Raw genomic sequence first — 16987 nt, 5'->3', positions numbered from 1 at the left:
TTAATACATTACAGGCTGTGCAACACTGGCCTCCCTCATAACGGCTTGGATATACTGTACCCCATCCCCCTTTCGGTAGTATTCTCGGGAATACAAAAGGGAATGATAGGTTGTGAATGCAAACCCAGTTTTCTGATAGAGAGCATACTACTGAAAGCCTGGGAGGTCACGTGTGAGCCTTGGCTTTGGTTAAAAGAGGCTGTGCTCTGTACTAGTTGAAGCAGACAGAGGAGGGGTCTGCCTGAGTGACAACACACAGCACCCTATAGGCCTGTGCACTCATTGTTAGACAATGCATTAATGAGTTCCCATGGTAACGAGTGATATCCCACCCCCCTTTAGATAGTATTCTCTTTCTCAGATAAATATAGTAACCCAACAATTCGCTGCATAGGAGAAATGTTGCTATGATACAGGAGTCTCGGATTACTGTATTGCAGTCAGTAATAATTGTCATAGCACACTTTGTAAGCTGGACAGTGAATCAATTACAAAACTGCTCCTGGAATTTACAGAATTTAATGTGATACTGTGATAATTTGATTTAATGTGTTTAATGTGATAATTTAATGTGAAGATATGAATGCCATCATGAATTATGTACTTGACAGGTCAAAGTCTCAGGCGTTGAAAGTCCAGGGTTGAGCATTGTGGAAGGAAAGTTAGAAATTCTCTCTCTCATACCTGTTTTACTCACTTGTATACTTAAGAAAGATAAGGTCAAGCCAGAAGGACAGGCCAGAAGGAAGCTTGATTTCTGTTTGTTATTTACAATGAGAATCTTGGAGACAATGTCAAACAGTATGATTGAAGTGCCTGCTCCCTAATCCATGTGTTGACCTATGAACTCTGTCTTATAATGATATATATTCTGCTTAGCTAACTCTCTAAGATAATATAGTAATGATTTTGTGATTGTAATCAGATCTTTGTTTTTTGTGTATAAAAGCCTCTGACTTTTAAATGAAGGCAGAGCGACTTTGGGATCTTCTTGATTCACTGTTCCTCTCCACGCTGCGTGTATTAAAGGCATTGCAACTAATGCTCTAACCTGATTGTTCTTCCACAGCATCTCCAGCATTGAGAAAATGTCTCTTATATGGCCCTTGTTGATATGTAGTGAGTGTTTAAACCTTTATCCAGGGAATGTACTTTTTGGACTCAATTTCAAATGTCTCAATGAGGAGAACTGTCAGCTCCGCGGTGTCACACTAACCTCAACAAAATCACAGAATTAGAAACAAAAAGATTTTTTGCAAAAAGCAAGTTATCCAGTGAAGCAAATTTACAGTTCAACAAAATAGGGATAGAGATTAACTAAACTTGCGTTTAAAGATAATGCTAATTCAAATGAAATACTCAAACAAAGCTTTGATTACATTATTCCACAGCAGTCCGAACAGTGTACATCATAAGCTAGGCAATGTGGTTTACATTGAACTGCAGTTTATTTCACCAACATGACAGAATCAGGCTGAAGAGAGGATTACAAGCTTTCCCTGATAATAGATTGAGAGTTACAGACATACAAACAGAACACCTTTACACCCCCGCCTCTCTCTCCACTCCCCCAACCCCAGCCATAGAGTTCCCCTCTGGCACAACTTTCTAACCCCCCTCCCACCACCACCACCACAACCACATACCACACACACACACCCTTTATATTTGCTTGTTAAGATATTTACTGTCAATTCCACTGTTTCTTAGAAATTTGTATCGGATTTTAGCTTGGTCACTCAGTTACAGAGGTCCCTGTTGCAGCATCGGGCTTGGATTAAATTAGTGGTGCTGTATAAGGCACACTCAGATGATTTGCCACATCTCTGGAAGAAACCAGCTGTAGAACAGTAGGGTGAGAGAAAGAAGGGGAGAGAGATGTAAAAGAAATAGTATGACCTAACACATCTATTCTTTAATGAATTTTGGAAATGTGTATGACACTGTATGAGTCGACTGCCCAAAGAAATATAAACGACTTCATAGAGGATCAAGGAGTCACTGTACATAACTACTAGACACACTAAAATAGGGCAGTAAGGTCAGGGCTCTGGACTCCTTATACACTGTTTCCACTGGCCTGTTCAGCTGCCCCTCAGCGTGGCCAGGCCGTATCTGTGCTCCTACACTAAACCCGCAGTGTTTCCACTCCCTGTCTGAGATACAGCTGCCCTGGGAAGAGACTGGCCGCGTTCACGACACGCATACTTTGCCAAGTCTGCGCATACTTTTCGCAGACTGCATCATGTCATGAAGGATCTTATTAATTTCATGCTAGATATGGGAAAGCACAACAGAAATAATATATTTTAAAGATTGACAGTTCAACAATAAAAGAATATGCATGTGTAGTGGTGTATGTATACATTATAACCTAATTTCCACATATTATGTGAATTTGTAAGTTGCACACCTGGCAAGGAAATCCATAATAATACATACAAAATAGTGTACATGTGTATTTCTCTGAATGCACAGGTTTAATGTAGATTCGAAACCATTCTATATATAATATTGTACACACACAAACAAAATCTGTTGTAATTAATTTGATCAGTATGTGAGTATTTAACCCTTACGTGTCCCAACAATGAGTAGGAATAAAGATTTCTATTAATTAAAGATTATTAACGGATCGTAAAGCTACTTAATCTGATATGAACTGATTAAATGGCCCATTTTCTGATTACACTGTAAAGTATGAACCTGGTGGAGCACGAAGGGAACTTCGATTGCATGAACTTCTGTGATTAGGACTGATTTCTGTCAACAGCGACTCCATGTTTGTTCTGCTGAGTCTGCAGCTCCAGAGCCAGAGCTGTCCACGCTGCGTCTGCGCAGACCGTGACGTCACACGCAGACTCCCGTCTGCAATCTAGCGGCAGAGAAGTGTCGTGAACGCGGCCATTGAACACGAAGGTCAAACCGCATCTGGACGCTCGGTATTCTGGGATTTAGTGTTTTGAACTGGAGGCTGAACTACCGCAAACATTACAGTGCAATACACTCTGGGCTGAAATGTGGTTACGATGTCTAACACAGTCTTATAGTATCAGTTATACAAGGTATTCAAAAGTAGAAACTGGGACACATTGAAACAATATATAAAACAAATTACATCACTTAAAATTTCACATAGTTTATTTTGTTTACCAGCGCATCGTAAATAACCGTGTTGCTTCTCCCTGTATCGTGATCAAATGAACATTGACAATATAGCTTAATTTAAGTATCCTACATATTCGCCCTTATTTTTTATCTGTGGGAGAATGAGCTGCGTTACAGTATGAAATACAGGTCGCTGGGTTTAAATCTGTCCCGTGTAGTCACTACATATCTATATCATGAAATGCACAGTATGACAGTCACAGCCAGTTTCTTAAGCAAAACTCATGTGTGTATATAAATACGGCTACAACACTCTGGCATCCATAACTTACTGAACAATTTTCCCACAAATTCCGTGTCAGCGTGTTGTCTCTGTACCTGCAGCTTCATCAATGTGCAAAATAAAAATCACATCAATAACATCGCGGGGCATCAGCTTTTATAGGGAATGGGATTCCTTTAAAAACACCCTTGACACCGTAATGGATGGATCAGTTGTATTAATCGCTACGTTTTGTGAAGTTGAAAGGTTTGTATTTCTGCAGTCGGTAAAGCGTCTATATTTGGGTTACCATTAACATCTAGTTATAGCGATAACGAGGGATTACAAATATAATTAAAATATACGATTCTTCATGGGATTGATCACATAAAAATTAGCCTCTTTTAAACATTTTAATAATTTTAAGATAGTGTAAACAGGGGAATGCTAAAAACCGTGACATTTAAATAATTGTGAGATAATTTACAAGTCATTGTAATTTAAAATTTAATTAATTAATATTTCATGTTTGCCGGTATTTAAAAAAAAAATGTATTTCATCAGGGCACATTGTATTGCAGTCCTGCAGTCCTTTCTCCGGCAGGATTTTCGCGATCTTTTCAAACACTCTTAAATGTCTTTCTGTGCCAAGCAATTAACCCTGTGTGTCACTTTTCCAACGTGCATTAATAACTGCTCCAGGTGAATATTTTTCCCAAGGTAAACACACATATTCCTTCTTGTGAAAAGTTTCTAGCGCATCTCTCGCATTTAGACCGGCCGCCATTACTGGAGTTACAATGTCAGAATGCAGACGTGCTGCGTCAGTGACGTCACAGTACTGACCCGGACCAGTGAGCGACTCAGCCGATACGATATACGACACTGCGCTCCTGAAACTAGTTCGGGCACAGGCGGAGGTGTAGCTGTTCCCCAGTGGAAACCCCCCGGGACGGCACGGCCACCCTGAGATGCAGCTAAATGTGGCTAGTGGAAACGGGGCATTAGTGGATTAGGGTTGTGGGTCGAAACCTGGATGGGGACACCTTGAGCACGGTGTTTTTACTTAGATTGCCCCAGTAAAATCCCAGCTGTATAAATGCATAATTGAATGTAAATAATTATGATAGAACCCTGGATAAGGGTGTCTGCTAGAAGTATAATATATGATAACTAAAAGACACCCTGTTTATGTGATGTACTACGTTCACCTTTTCCATATTAACTAAATTAATTGTACATATTAACTAAAATACACGCTATACATATTAAAGAATAAATACTCTGTCATTATTAAGTAACAGACACCCTGTCAGTGTTAAGAGATAGACACAGTGTCTGAGCGCAGTGTACAGTGGACTCACAGGTGGGTGGGAGGAAGATGGCGCTGACGCAGGCATCATTGGAGCCCAGACACGTCTCCACGGTGCGAGTGCATCTCTGGCCGCTCCCCCCTGCCAGACATTTATAGCAGCGCAGAGCGTCCCCTGTGGGGAAGAGCAGCACACACAGCCTGAGCCAAATGGGCCACACACACAAACAGAGAGAGAGAGAGAGATTCACAGGCAGAAAGAAAGACCATATGGACACACTCAAAGACAGAGCAGGGGAGGGAGACAGTAAAGAGACCAGGCAAGGTGCACTGGCTGCTGATGGAGGCACTGCGCTCAGCTCACACACACCAAACCCTGGTCGATACACTTGATTGGATGCCCCACATAACCCCACTTCAACCCAATCCACTTAACTCCTCCCCCTCTCACCTGAACCCACTCCCCTCCACTCTACCCACCCACTACCTCAATCCGTTCCCTAAACCCCAGCGAAACCATCTGTATCTGTCTCCACTCCACCCCACAGACACAGGGCACTCACCACAGCTCAGCGCCAGCAGCAGCACAGCAGCCACAATCAGTGAACTCTTCATCTCTCTGCAGTCTCAGCAACACTGGCCTTGTTTCTGCACATCACCAGAGTACACGTGTTAATCGCAGTCATTATTATTAATATCATCATCATCAAAAATACTCACATTATATATATATATATATATATATATATATATATATATATATATATATATATATATATATATATATATATATATATATATATATGCATATATAAATGAAGGCCTATATATTTTTTTATTCATACAGATTAAATGTTATCTTGCAGTGTGCATATGTTCAACACACAGCAAAATATGTAGTGTTAAAATTACAGTGTAAAAAATCATTGTTTTTTCATCACTCATTGGGTGAAATTAACACTCTGAGAGTTAAGCCATCTTGAGAGACAGTGTTAATACAGAGTGTAAAAATAAAGAGTGTTGAATTAACACCAAATTACTAAACAAAAACCAAATTACTAAACTTTCCCATAATGCATTGTGGTAGTTTCCATAATAATTGATGTTTTATTGTGTTATTTTTCATATAAGCGCTTAATTATTTTGTAAATATTAATTATTGTAAAGCAATTATTGGTTGAGTGTAAAATGTGTCTTTACCCACAAATACATTCTACCCTAAATTTGAAGTCATGTCAAGTCAACACCTACCACATTTTTTCTTATTCATTTTGTGTATTTCTCCCTGCAAGAGCCCCGGAGGTGGAAGCAGCTCCCCAGCCAGGTGGACTTGTCTGATCTCCGGATTGAGAGCCTCTGGACACTTTCCCAGGTAGGGAATGTGCAGCATGGCCCAGCGGACGGCTGGAGTGAGGCGCCATAATGCGATGCGCTTCAGCCAAGAGGCTGGAGGCGAGACTGCAGCCCTCACCCGGCTGGAGTTCAGCAGGGCCGTGCTGCAGAGAGGCCTGGGCTTCACCCCTTCTGAACTGAGCTGCATGGTGAAACTGCCTGGACCTAGGGACGTCGCACACAAGGCCTCTGCTCTGCCATCTGCTCGTCGGGCTTCGGCTGCAAGGGAACCAGGGAGAACCTCCAGCATCACGGGCTCTGAGCCCAGTGGAGTTTCACCAGCCTTACCGGGTGGCGGGACCCGAGACCCCCCCATGGTCTTCCTTTAGTATCAAGCGGTGAGGCAAATGGTTGAAATGATGGGTGCGAGCACTAAGCTAGGTGAGGGAGAAGAGAGAAGTGGGGAAGAGGAAGGGTTCTTTACATGATTGTTATGGAGCGGGTAATTGCCCTCACCGCCACTGTGGCTTTAGTTATAATATCTATCAATGTGATTAGCGTTGCTGAGGTGAAAAAGAGGGATGATATTTTAAACTCTCTGGCTGGAATGAAGGCTGATGTCATCTGTTTACAGGAGTGCGGCATCCCATTCCAAAAAGAATATAAAGATCTCCGGGACACTTGGACCCTAGGTGAATCCTTCTGGTCTGGGTCCAACATGTCCCGAGCGGACGGGATTGCCGTACTCCTGAAGAACCCCTTCATCAAAGTGAAGACATTTAGAGTGATAGAGGCATGCAGGTTGGCCAGTCTCGACTTTAAATACATGGGGGCTGTATTGAGGTTGGTCAACGTCTATGCCCCCAGCAGCCAGAGAGAGAGAGTCCTCTTTTCCCTCAGCTACGCCCGCTGCTGATCTGCACCTCACCAGTTATCATTTCAGGTGATTTCAACTGTGCCCCGAGGGATGTAGACTGGAGTAAGCCCCGTAACGATAGATTCAGCAGGATTCTCGCTGCTTTCATGGAGGATTTTGAACTCTGCGACGCAGGTCGGGACCTGGTTCGTTTCTTCACCTGGGTGAGTTCTTCTGGCTCCTCCTTCTACAGGATAGACCTCGTCCTTCTCAGTAAGCCGGGTGAAACTGAGTCTCTCAGCCCTCTATTGAGAGGAACAAGGGAAGATCAAGGTCCTTTCCAGAGTCTGCATCATGGAGGACGATGAGAAATGCAGCCGCTTCTTCTACAAGAAAACGAGGGAGAGGCGGCCTGCAACCTTTTGAAACTAAAATTAAAAGCTATATTATTTCACTTCTAAACTCTCTGGCAGGGACATGAACCCGGACCCCCTGCGCCACATTGCACTGACCTCACCGCCTCACCGCCTCACCTAACCCTTTAATACTGCTTAACATGCATAAACATAACCAATCTGTACTTTTACAGATTACATATTCTAATGCTATAAATAAAAGAATACATAGTGTGTGTTTCTATTATTTATTATTATTATCTATTATTTTTTATTATTTATATTATTTATTATTTTCGTTTCAAAGGTGTTTAATGAAGATCGAGCCGCACATGTTGCGAGTGTGACAGCTGTGTTTAGCCAGAAATCCCGGGGTTGTAGTGGAACATGATTACCTTTCATTATTATTATATATTATTATTATTATTTATTTATTAGCAGATGCCCTTATCCAGGGCAACTTACACAACATAAGAGCATTATACAAGTGCAATACAGTATACAATTACAGATCAAAACAGTACAAATTACAAGTTCAAAATGACATAAGTACATACAGTAAAAATACAGTAAATCCAGGTCCTACATGCTTGTGGGCTAATCATTGCATACAAGATGTGAAGTCATAGTCAGAGCTCAGGGGAGGGACATAGGGGGCAATCAATATAAACAACACGATATTGTATTACACCAATACACTTACATAGCCAGGCAACATTATCATAATTATACATACACTCGTTGCGGGAGACAGCTGTTTATTCAGACAGAGCTAATTCTAGTGGGACGTATTATCAGATAAGACCGGATTTTTAAAGAAATAAACCCGTGCCCTGGCCAATAAACCTCCCGCTATATCTTAAAAATGGCTCTTGTGTGGCTAATGGGTGGAGCTGAGCGGACATGTGACTGATGACCGACCTCACTGTATGCGGAGTCAAATCTCAGTGTAAAAGGAAGTAAAATGTCAGTGTAAACAGATGTGAAATCTCACTGTATGTGGAAGTATCTCACTGGATGCATCTTAGTATGTAGTGTATGAGTTTCAGTATGTAGTGTATGCATCTCAGTATGTAGTGTATGCATCTCAGTATGTAGTGTATGAGTTTCAGTACGTAGTGTATGCGTCTCAGTGTGTATTGTATGCGTCTCAGTATGTAGTGTATGCGTCTCAGTATGTAGTGTATGCATCTCAGTATGTAGTGTATGCGTCTCAGTATGTAGTGTATGCGTCTCAGTCTGTAGTGTATGCATTTCAGTATAGTGTATGTACCATGGGGTGAATTATGTCCCTAATGGCGCTTCATATAAACACCCTGTGTGTGCAGAGACCTGCAGTCAAGAGCTGCACAATCACTGGATCACCACCATTTAAACCCAGAAATACATACAGAACTGAAACAAAACACAGTATTCACCTGCTACATGCACAGTAACATGTTTAATATCATGTTCATATTAATGTCACCTGCAGACTTTAATTCAGCTGCTCAGATAACACAACGCCAGACTGATGGAGATCACGTCATATAGCAAGAGGCACATGGAGGGGCATCGTATTCATTAAGAGCATGTGATGTCCCAGTTTATGTTTAGGTTAAGAAATACACACACACACACATACATACACACATACACTCACCTAAAGGATTATTAGGAACACCATACTAATACTGTGTTTGACCCCCTTTCACCTTCAGAACTGCCTTAATTCTACGTGGCATTGATTCAACAAGGTGCTGAAAGCATTCTTTAGAAATGTTGGCCCATATTGATAGGATAGCATCTTGCAGTTGATGGAGATTTGTGGGATGCACATCCAGGGCACGAAGCTCCCGTTCCACCACATCCCAAAGATGCTCTATTGGGTTGAGATCTGGTGACTGTGGGGGTCAGTTTAGTACAGTGAACATGTTCAAGAAACCAATTTGAAATGATTCGACCTTTGTGACATGGTGCATTATCCTGCTGGAAGTAGCCATCAGAGGATGGGTACATGGTGGTCATAAAGGGATGGACATGGTCAGAAACAATGCTCAGGTAGGCCGTGGCATTTAAACGATGCCCAAGTGGCACTAAGGGGCCTAAAGTGTGTCAAGAAAACATCCCCCACACCATTACACCACCACCACCAGCCTGCACAGTGGTAACAAGGCATGATGGATCCATGTTCTCATTCTGTTTACGCCAAATTCTGACTCTACCATCTGAATGTCTCAACAGAAATCGAGACTCATCAGACCAGGCAACATTTTTCCAGTCTTCAACTGTCCAATTTTGGTGAGCTTGTGCAAATTGTAGCCTCTTTTTCCTATTTGTAGTGGAGATGAGTGGTACCCGGTGGGGTCTTCTGCTGTTGTAGCCCATCCGCCTCAAGGTTGTACGTGTTGTGGCTTCACAAATGCTTTGCTGCATACCTCGGTTGTAACGAGTGGTTATTTCAGTCAAAGTTGCTCTTCTATCAGCTTGAATCAGTCGGCCCATTCTCCTCTGACCTCTAGCATCAACAAGGCATTTTCGCCCACAGGACTGCCGCATACTGGATGTTTTTCCCTTTTCACACCATTCTTTGTAAACCCTAGAAATGGTTGTGCGTGAAAATCCCAGTAACTGAGCAGATTGTGAAATACTCAGACCGGCCCGTCTGGCACCAACAACCATGCCACGCTCAAAATTGCTTAAATCACCTTTCTTTCCCATTCAGACATTCAGTTTGGAGTTCAGGAGATTGTCTTGACCAGGACCACACCCCTAAATGCATTGAAGCAACTGCCATGTGATTGGTTGGTTAGATAATTGCATTAATGAGAAATTGAACAGGTGTTCCTAATAATCCTTTAGGTGAGTGTACATGCACACACGCACATACACACACAGGGCCTTAATTATAATATGTATTTGGGGGGACACATCCCTCCCAATATTCAAATATGATCAAATATATTGATATAAAAATAAAAATAAAATAAAAATGTGCTACGACAGGCAGCCATGCACCGCCATCCGAAATAATAATTAGCAAATGTAATTATAATCATAACTGAACTTAAGTGGTGTTGCCTTAGCCAGCAGGAGCCGTTGCTCGACTGCTGTGAGTATGGAGGTACAATCAATGTCAAACGCTGTGCTGTCTCTCTACTGCATTACTTTCAAATGTACTAAAAAGTGAAAAACTAGAATGTAACTGTCGATTGTGATAGTTGAAATATCAACATCAATACGTCATTTTGCACAGGAACTGTAATTGTGGAAATAAATAACAGTTTGCTAAAAAGTGTCAGTAATTACATGGAGTGGAAACAAACGTTTTTGGTGAAAACGACCAGCGACCCACAGGTGGGTTCAACTAACTTCAATGTCTTTATTACTTATATCTGTCAGAAAGACCAGTGAAGGCTGAGTAAAGTGTCGATCATTTATGTTGCTCTGCGTGTGTAATTGATGTAGACAGCAGTAGCTTTCATTTATTGCATATAGAATACTGTATAGCTGTGCTTGCTTATTATAAATAGCATTATTAGTGTTCGTTTGATTAAAGTGAAAGCAGTTTTATTACAGTCAGCTTTCATTCACAGTGAGTGTCATCATGAGCAAGTGGAAGGGTGGTTAGTTTTTTGGCAGCCTCAGAAAAGAAGAAAAGTAAGTTGAGAGCAATGAGAAAATGAGTCCCAGTCATTGATAGAAGATAGATGATAGAAGTATGCAGTAGTACAAGAGATGAGTCAATGTTTCTTGATATAATAATCATTGCCATTCAGATCAGAAATGGTTAGTAATCCATTCCTGAACATCATGGCAAGAAACACCACTTGTTTACTGATCATATTTCTGTCATGTTCACTCTGGTGTGTTCAGAGTAAAGAGAGAGAGGGAGAGAGAGAGCATTAGGATGCCAACAGGGCAGGGAGAGCAGGTGACATGAGGTAAGTGAGAAAAGGAGCAGATATTGATGACTGATATCGCTGTGTTGGTGTTGTTCCTATAATTAATGTTGCTCCAGGACCATCATTGCACTATTAGACATTATTGTAAAAAATACATAAAAAGTTCATCCCATGTGTTAGTGATTTTTAAAATATTTTTAAAACTTTTTTTTTTTTTTATGGGGGTGACCCCCATACCCCCCGGCAGATTTGGTCTTGGATTTGAGTATATCTGTATGAAGGCTGTATGAAATAAACACATATGTAATATGTAGAAAGCGATTGTCCACAAGTTTTATTAAAAAGCATGCTTTGTTTATAATTAAATTCCGAAGCCATGTAGCTATGGGTCAGTCAGACCAGCCCACCTGCTCATTGATTGGGTCAGGAAGAACCGTCACTCAAACCTACTGGACCAATGGAGACCCAGGATCCACCTATCCCTGTTAACCCCGCCCTCAGGACAAAACAGCACCAAAACTCATAAACGAAAAAAAATAAACCGAAAGCAAATAAACTGGCAGTGAAAGCAAAGATTACAGCATCGCAACCAAACATCTAATATTATTTGCTTTCAATTTGTTTTCTTGTTTTTGCTTTCAATTAAATTTTTGTGTTTACAATTCTATAAATTTTGCTTTAGATTTTTCTCAACATAATTTTTATTCGTTACTTATGGCACTAATTTGAGCTAATAGAGCTGATTTATTTTATCAGCAATTCAAATCTCACAGCCGCAGCTTTATTTTTTCAGCAGTTTCACCGTAGTATGGGCATTTATTTATTTACTTAAACGTTACATATAAAACCATTGTAATTACAATACATTTTTAGATTTATATGTATGTATGTATATTTACATAAAGGACTGCTGGAAGTGTTGATTTAAAACTTTTTGGATTTCTGTGGATGTACACTTTAAAAGGCTTGATTTTAACACCTACATTGTTCTATTTGCTAATGATATGTTGCTGTGGAGTGTTGCTTACACTGGTACATTTTTGACTCTACTTAGTTTTGGGAAAATGCTGTTTCAACACTGAGCACAGTGCTATTAGCACTGTTGTGGTGTTCATGTTGAACACTCAGTGTTAAAAATGAAATCAGAGAAATTGTTAGAATTTCAACACTTTTAACATTCAAACATTCAAATTTGCTGTGCAGTGAAAATGGGAAGGATGTTACAATTAAGTTGTATTTCAAACTAAGGATAATTCAAAGAATACTGTGAACATCAGATTAGATCACATCACACGCCCTTATCCAGTGCGACTTACAACATAAGTGCAAACAACATTATGTCCACCTGCCTAATATTGTGTAGGTCCCCCTTTTGCTGCATGGACTCCACTAGACCTCTGAAGGTCTGTGGTATCTGGCACCAAGTCCTGTAAGTTGGATCAGACTTGTTTGGACAGCACATCCCACACATCCCCATTGAGATTCAACATTACATTATATTATCATCATCATCATTTAGTAGACACTCTTATCCAGGGCAACTTTACATTTATACCCAGCTGGGCAATCTAAGTGAAGTACCTTGCTCAAGGGTACAACAGCACTGCCCCACCCGGGATTTGAACCTTCCAGTTATGAGTCCAGAGCCCTAACCACTACTCCACAGTGGTTTCTTCGTATTTAGTAAAAGACATTATGTTGAAATAAAGATGCTGGCTTACCTTACTCCAACGATGAGCGGCATCAGTTTTTTGAGGTGACTAGCACAGACATCTTCCCTTTATACCCAGACTCGCTCTGTGTCATGCAAAACAAGGAAATTATTTATTTTTATAGTTAAACTGACAAACAAAAGAACATACTGTCATTTAAAAGCACACACCCTTTAATGTTCCAGTGCAATTTCCATTACACAATAGGAGTTGTCAAGTTTGGAAAGACGCCTAGATCAGAGCTGTGATTGTGCAGTGGAATTCCTGTTCACTGGGCACCACAGAGTTAGGGCATGTCTTATTTTTTATCATTTTTGCTGACAATGAATTACATTTACAGTGACATTATTTACAGTGAAGAAGTTGAAGAAGAAAGTCTAAGTTTTTGAGTCTAAGGGAGAAAGACCCCAGGTGGTGCTTGAGCCATTGCCCTATCTGTGCACGTGCCTGCCGATAACCCAAGGTATGGTACTTACTGTGAGATGGAGACATCAGTGCACAAGTTGGCTAGCTATCGCTGCACCCTTTGGAGGACTTTTAGGACCTGAAATGGAAAAGTTAGTTCTCAGTGGGGGAGAAGGAGAGAGGGAGTAGAAAAGCATTTTCTATCCAATATTTTCATCTACTTTCTGTTCCTCCATCCTCACACACGAGTATCAGTGGTTAGTAATACTGTATGTATTCCACTCCACTGGGGTCTGAGACCAGTTGAGCAGGAAATAATTTCTCCAACACTGGTTGCTCTGTTTCTGGTATTTATACCTTCCTGCACTTGTGTTTCAAAGTATTGCCTCAAAGCAATGCCTGTGAGGCCTTTCACAGCTGCAGTGTGGAACAACTGCAGCTACACCTTTAGGTTTTAATTTCCCTTTCTTTCATATTCTTCACCTTCCCTCTTCTTGTTTTGCTCTGTTTGACTTTGTGTCTTTGTCTCCTAATCCTGTTTCTCAATCTATGCCTTTGCATTATTGTCTAAGTCTAGATACAGATCTTCCTATTTTTATATAAGAACATCAAGTACAGACAACATTAAGGTCAAGGTGATTAGGTCATTGTTATTCACATACCACTCCACATCTTGTTAACTTCCTTTAACAGGGATTTTTTGAAATTGAAACTAGTTAACCCTTTTATCCCCAGCCTCTACACACCCCTCCCAGCAAACTGACTTGATGGTTATGGCCCATTCCAATTATATTGGGTCATCCATGTAATCAATTTATATTCCTTATAGAAATACATCATTTTTCCTACAAACAATACCGGGGAATCTTACCAAAATGGTTTCTGGTCAAATGTACTAATTACTTCCTTACTGTCTTTCTCTGCCATGCAAAGCACAGTTGTATGAAGAGCTCCGTATCATGCAAACAATCTGCAGTATCAATTCTGTTATTCTTTACTTATGAACTCTACCGTTTGTTCTTCCTCTGCCAAAAAACTTTTTTTAATAGTTATTATGATACTTATGAGATTCTCCAATTTCAAATGTTTCAGCACTAAATAATTTGGTGGATTCAGAAAAATCAGATCACACAGCGGAAGAGTTCTGACTGTTTTGGGTGACCCTCTGGTTTATATGTGTAGACAAATCTTGATCAGAGCTGGTGTGAGGGTAATTGGCACCTTAGGTGAACTACCACCAAGGTGCCATCCCTCCCTCATGTTTCCTTGTTTTGGTAAAGATTCTTGGAGCAGCATTTTGAATGAACTGAAGAGCAGAAAGATATGGGTGTAGAATCCTAATAAAGACATGTGCCTACATAAATCAACACATCTTACAATGTTTTTACATGTATTATAGTGGGATAAAAGCACAGAAGTATAATAATGGTTGTACTCCATAGATAAATGCAAATGGTTGTAAATAAATGCAGAGGGACTAAGTGCTGGAAACACTTTAAGTAATGTTATAGTAAACCAAAAACAATGCAATGTTTATATATGACTCAAAATTGTAATCATTCTTAACAGATACTTTAAATATAATAAACAAAACAAACTTTTCGAATTCGATCTGGTATCTCTCGGATGTCTGGTCCTGAGATACGGCTGAATCTTTGCTGCACGGTGCCATCTAGTGTTCAAGATATATCACAGATTATTACTCTGGAGGTAACATTTGGCACGGAGCAGAGGTTGAAAGAGTACTGAAAAATCCTATTCAACTAGAAGTACTGTAACTTTGATGAAATTGTACTGAAGTAGACGTAAAAGTACTGGCAGGGATGGACAGTACTAATGTTATATGTATTTAAAATATGTATTTCAAATACAAAATAGGATTTTGTAATTTGTATTTGATATGGTTGATGAAAATGGCATCATATTTTGTATCAAAATACTTCAGTGTTTTGTATTTTGTAGTTTAAAAATACTGTAAAATACTTTGTGAGAAGTCTACATGATGACATCATAAAAATGTTGCCTCTGATTGGTGCCTACTCAGTAATTTGCCCAGACTGGTTGAGATCAGAACAGAAAATTGATCCTTACCCGAAGAAGAAGGTCAAGGTGAGAAACGTGTAGGTTGCCAGCTTTCCATCGATTTTTAGCATAAATTGCTACAATTTTTAACAGTTCATGTCAAGTTTTGGTGTTTGTTTTAGTAGCCTAGGCTAAATCGTTTACCAATTTACATAATGTTCTAGCTAATTATTTGACCTGAGTAGCAGCCCTCACAGTTAATGTTAGTTGGCTACTTTCAGCCTATTATAAGTTATCGGATGTGGACGTTTTCCAGAAGCCAACTCAGAGCAAGGCAGAGCTGGAGTCTTTGCACTACTTTGAGGATCAAAGGAGGGACTTGGCATCTATGGAGCAGTATCCCCTAATCAAGCACCTTTTAGTGAGGTTTAACACAATCATCCCATCCTCAGCTCCAGTAGAGCATTTATTTTCCTTTGCTGGACTGATCAACCAGCCCTATCGACAACGTCTAAATGCCACAGTTTTTGTGCTTAAGGCATCAGTACCTAAAAAAACCTCTGCAATATAGGCCACAGGGCACACACACTCATTCAATACACTCCCTCTCTCACACACACATACACACTCAATCACACACTCCCTCTCTCACACACACTCACTCAATCACACGCTTACTCTCTCACACACACTCACACATAAGTTTGACTGTTTTTGGTAGAACTTTTGAACTGTTTTGGAATACCTGGTCTGTAGAATCTCTATTGTAGTATTCTCTATTGGAGTTTAAGTAAATGTTCTTACTACACTATTAATGTGTATGTGTCCTCTATACCTACAGTGAGGGGAAAAAAGTATTTGATCCCCTGCTGATTTTGTAAGTTTGCCCACTGACAAAGAAATGATCAGTCTATAATTTTAATGGTAGGTGTATTTTAACAGTGAGAGACAGAATAACAACAAAAAAATCCAGAAAAACACATTTCAAAAAAGTTATACATTGATTTGCATGTTAATGAGGGAAATTAGTATTTGATCCCCTATCAATCAGCAAGATTTCTGGCTCCCAGGTGTCTTTTATACAGGTAACGAGCTGAGATTAGGAGCACTCTCTTAAAGGAAGTGCTCCTAATCTCAGCTGGTTACCTGTATAAAAGACACCTGTCCACAGAAGCAATCAATCAATCAGATTCCAAACTCTCCACCATGGCCAAGACCAAAGAGCTGCCCAAGGATGTCAGGGACAAGATTGTAGACCTACACAAGGCTGGAATGGGCTACAAGAGCATCGCCAAGCAGCTTGGTGAGAAGGTGACAACAGTTGGTGCGATTATTCGCAAATGAAAGACACACAAAATAACTGTCAGTCTCCCTCGGTCTGGGGCTCCATGCAAGATCTCACCTCGTGGAGTTTCAATGATCATGAGAACGGTGAGGAATCAGTGCAGAACTACACGGGAGGATCTTGTTAATGATCTCATAGTCACCAAGAAAACAATTGGTAACACACTATGCCGTGAAGGACTAAAATCCTGCAGCGCCCGCAAGGTCCCCCTGGTCAAGAAAGCACATGTACAGGCCCGTCTGAAGTTTGCCAATGAACATCTGAATGATTCAGAGAACTGGGTGAAAGTGTTGTGGTCCGATGAGACCAAAATCAAGCTCTTTGGCATCAACTCAACTCGCCGTGTTTGGAGGA

General features: G+C 40.5%; 1 protein-coding gene across 2 annotated transcripts; it reads right to left on the bottom strand.

Annotated features, from left to right (window-relative positions):
* Positions 1-1429: 1429 nt before the first annotated feature.
* Positions 1430-12986, bottom strand: LOC136767944 (CD59 glycoprotein). 2 transcript variants are annotated; one of them, XM_066722035.1, is made up of 4 exons: positions 12871-12986; positions 5246-5330; positions 4735-4857; positions 1430-1840 (listed from the first exon to the last, which is right to left on the bottom strand). In XM_066722035.1, the coding sequence occupies exons 2-4, from the start codon at positions 5295-5297 to the stop codon at positions 1740-1742; spliced, it is 276 nt and encodes a 91-aa protein (XP_066578132.1). In that variant the 5' UTR covers positions 5298-5330; positions 12871-12986; the 3' UTR covers positions 1430-1739. The 2 variants fall into 2 exon arrangements, with proteins under 2 accessions (XP_066578132.1, XP_066578133.1); XM_066722036.1 differs by lacking the exon at positions 12871-12986 and adding an exon at positions 5934-6346.
* Positions 12987-16987: the final 4001 nt, after the last annotated feature.

This window comes from Amia ocellicauda, chromosome 14 (assembly GCF_036373705.1).
Source record: "Amia ocellicauda isolate fAmiCal2 chromosome 14, fAmiCal2.hap1, whole genome shotgun sequence".
NCBI lineage: Eukaryota > Metazoa > Chordata > Actinopteri > Amiiformes > Amiidae > Amia > Amia ocellicauda.
Note: the sequence above shows the minus strand (reverse complement) of the source record. Positions and strands in the feature narration are given on the sequence as shown.

Bases quoted from the DNA above. Each gene is read 5' to 3' on its own strand.
- LOC136767944 (XM_066722035.1), bottom strand. From the start codon at position 5,297: ATGAAGAGTTCACTGATTGTGGCTGCTGTGCTGCTGCTGGCGCTGAGC. The intron at 4,858-5,245 runs GTGAGTGCCCTG...TCTTCCCCACAG, and splicing joins GCTGCTGGCGCTGAGCTGTG to GGGACGCTCTGCGCTGCTAT. The intron at 1,841-4,734 runs GTGAGTCCACTG...ACTGTTCTACAG, and splicing joins CATCTTCCTCCCACCCACCT to CTGGTTTCTTCCAGAGATGT.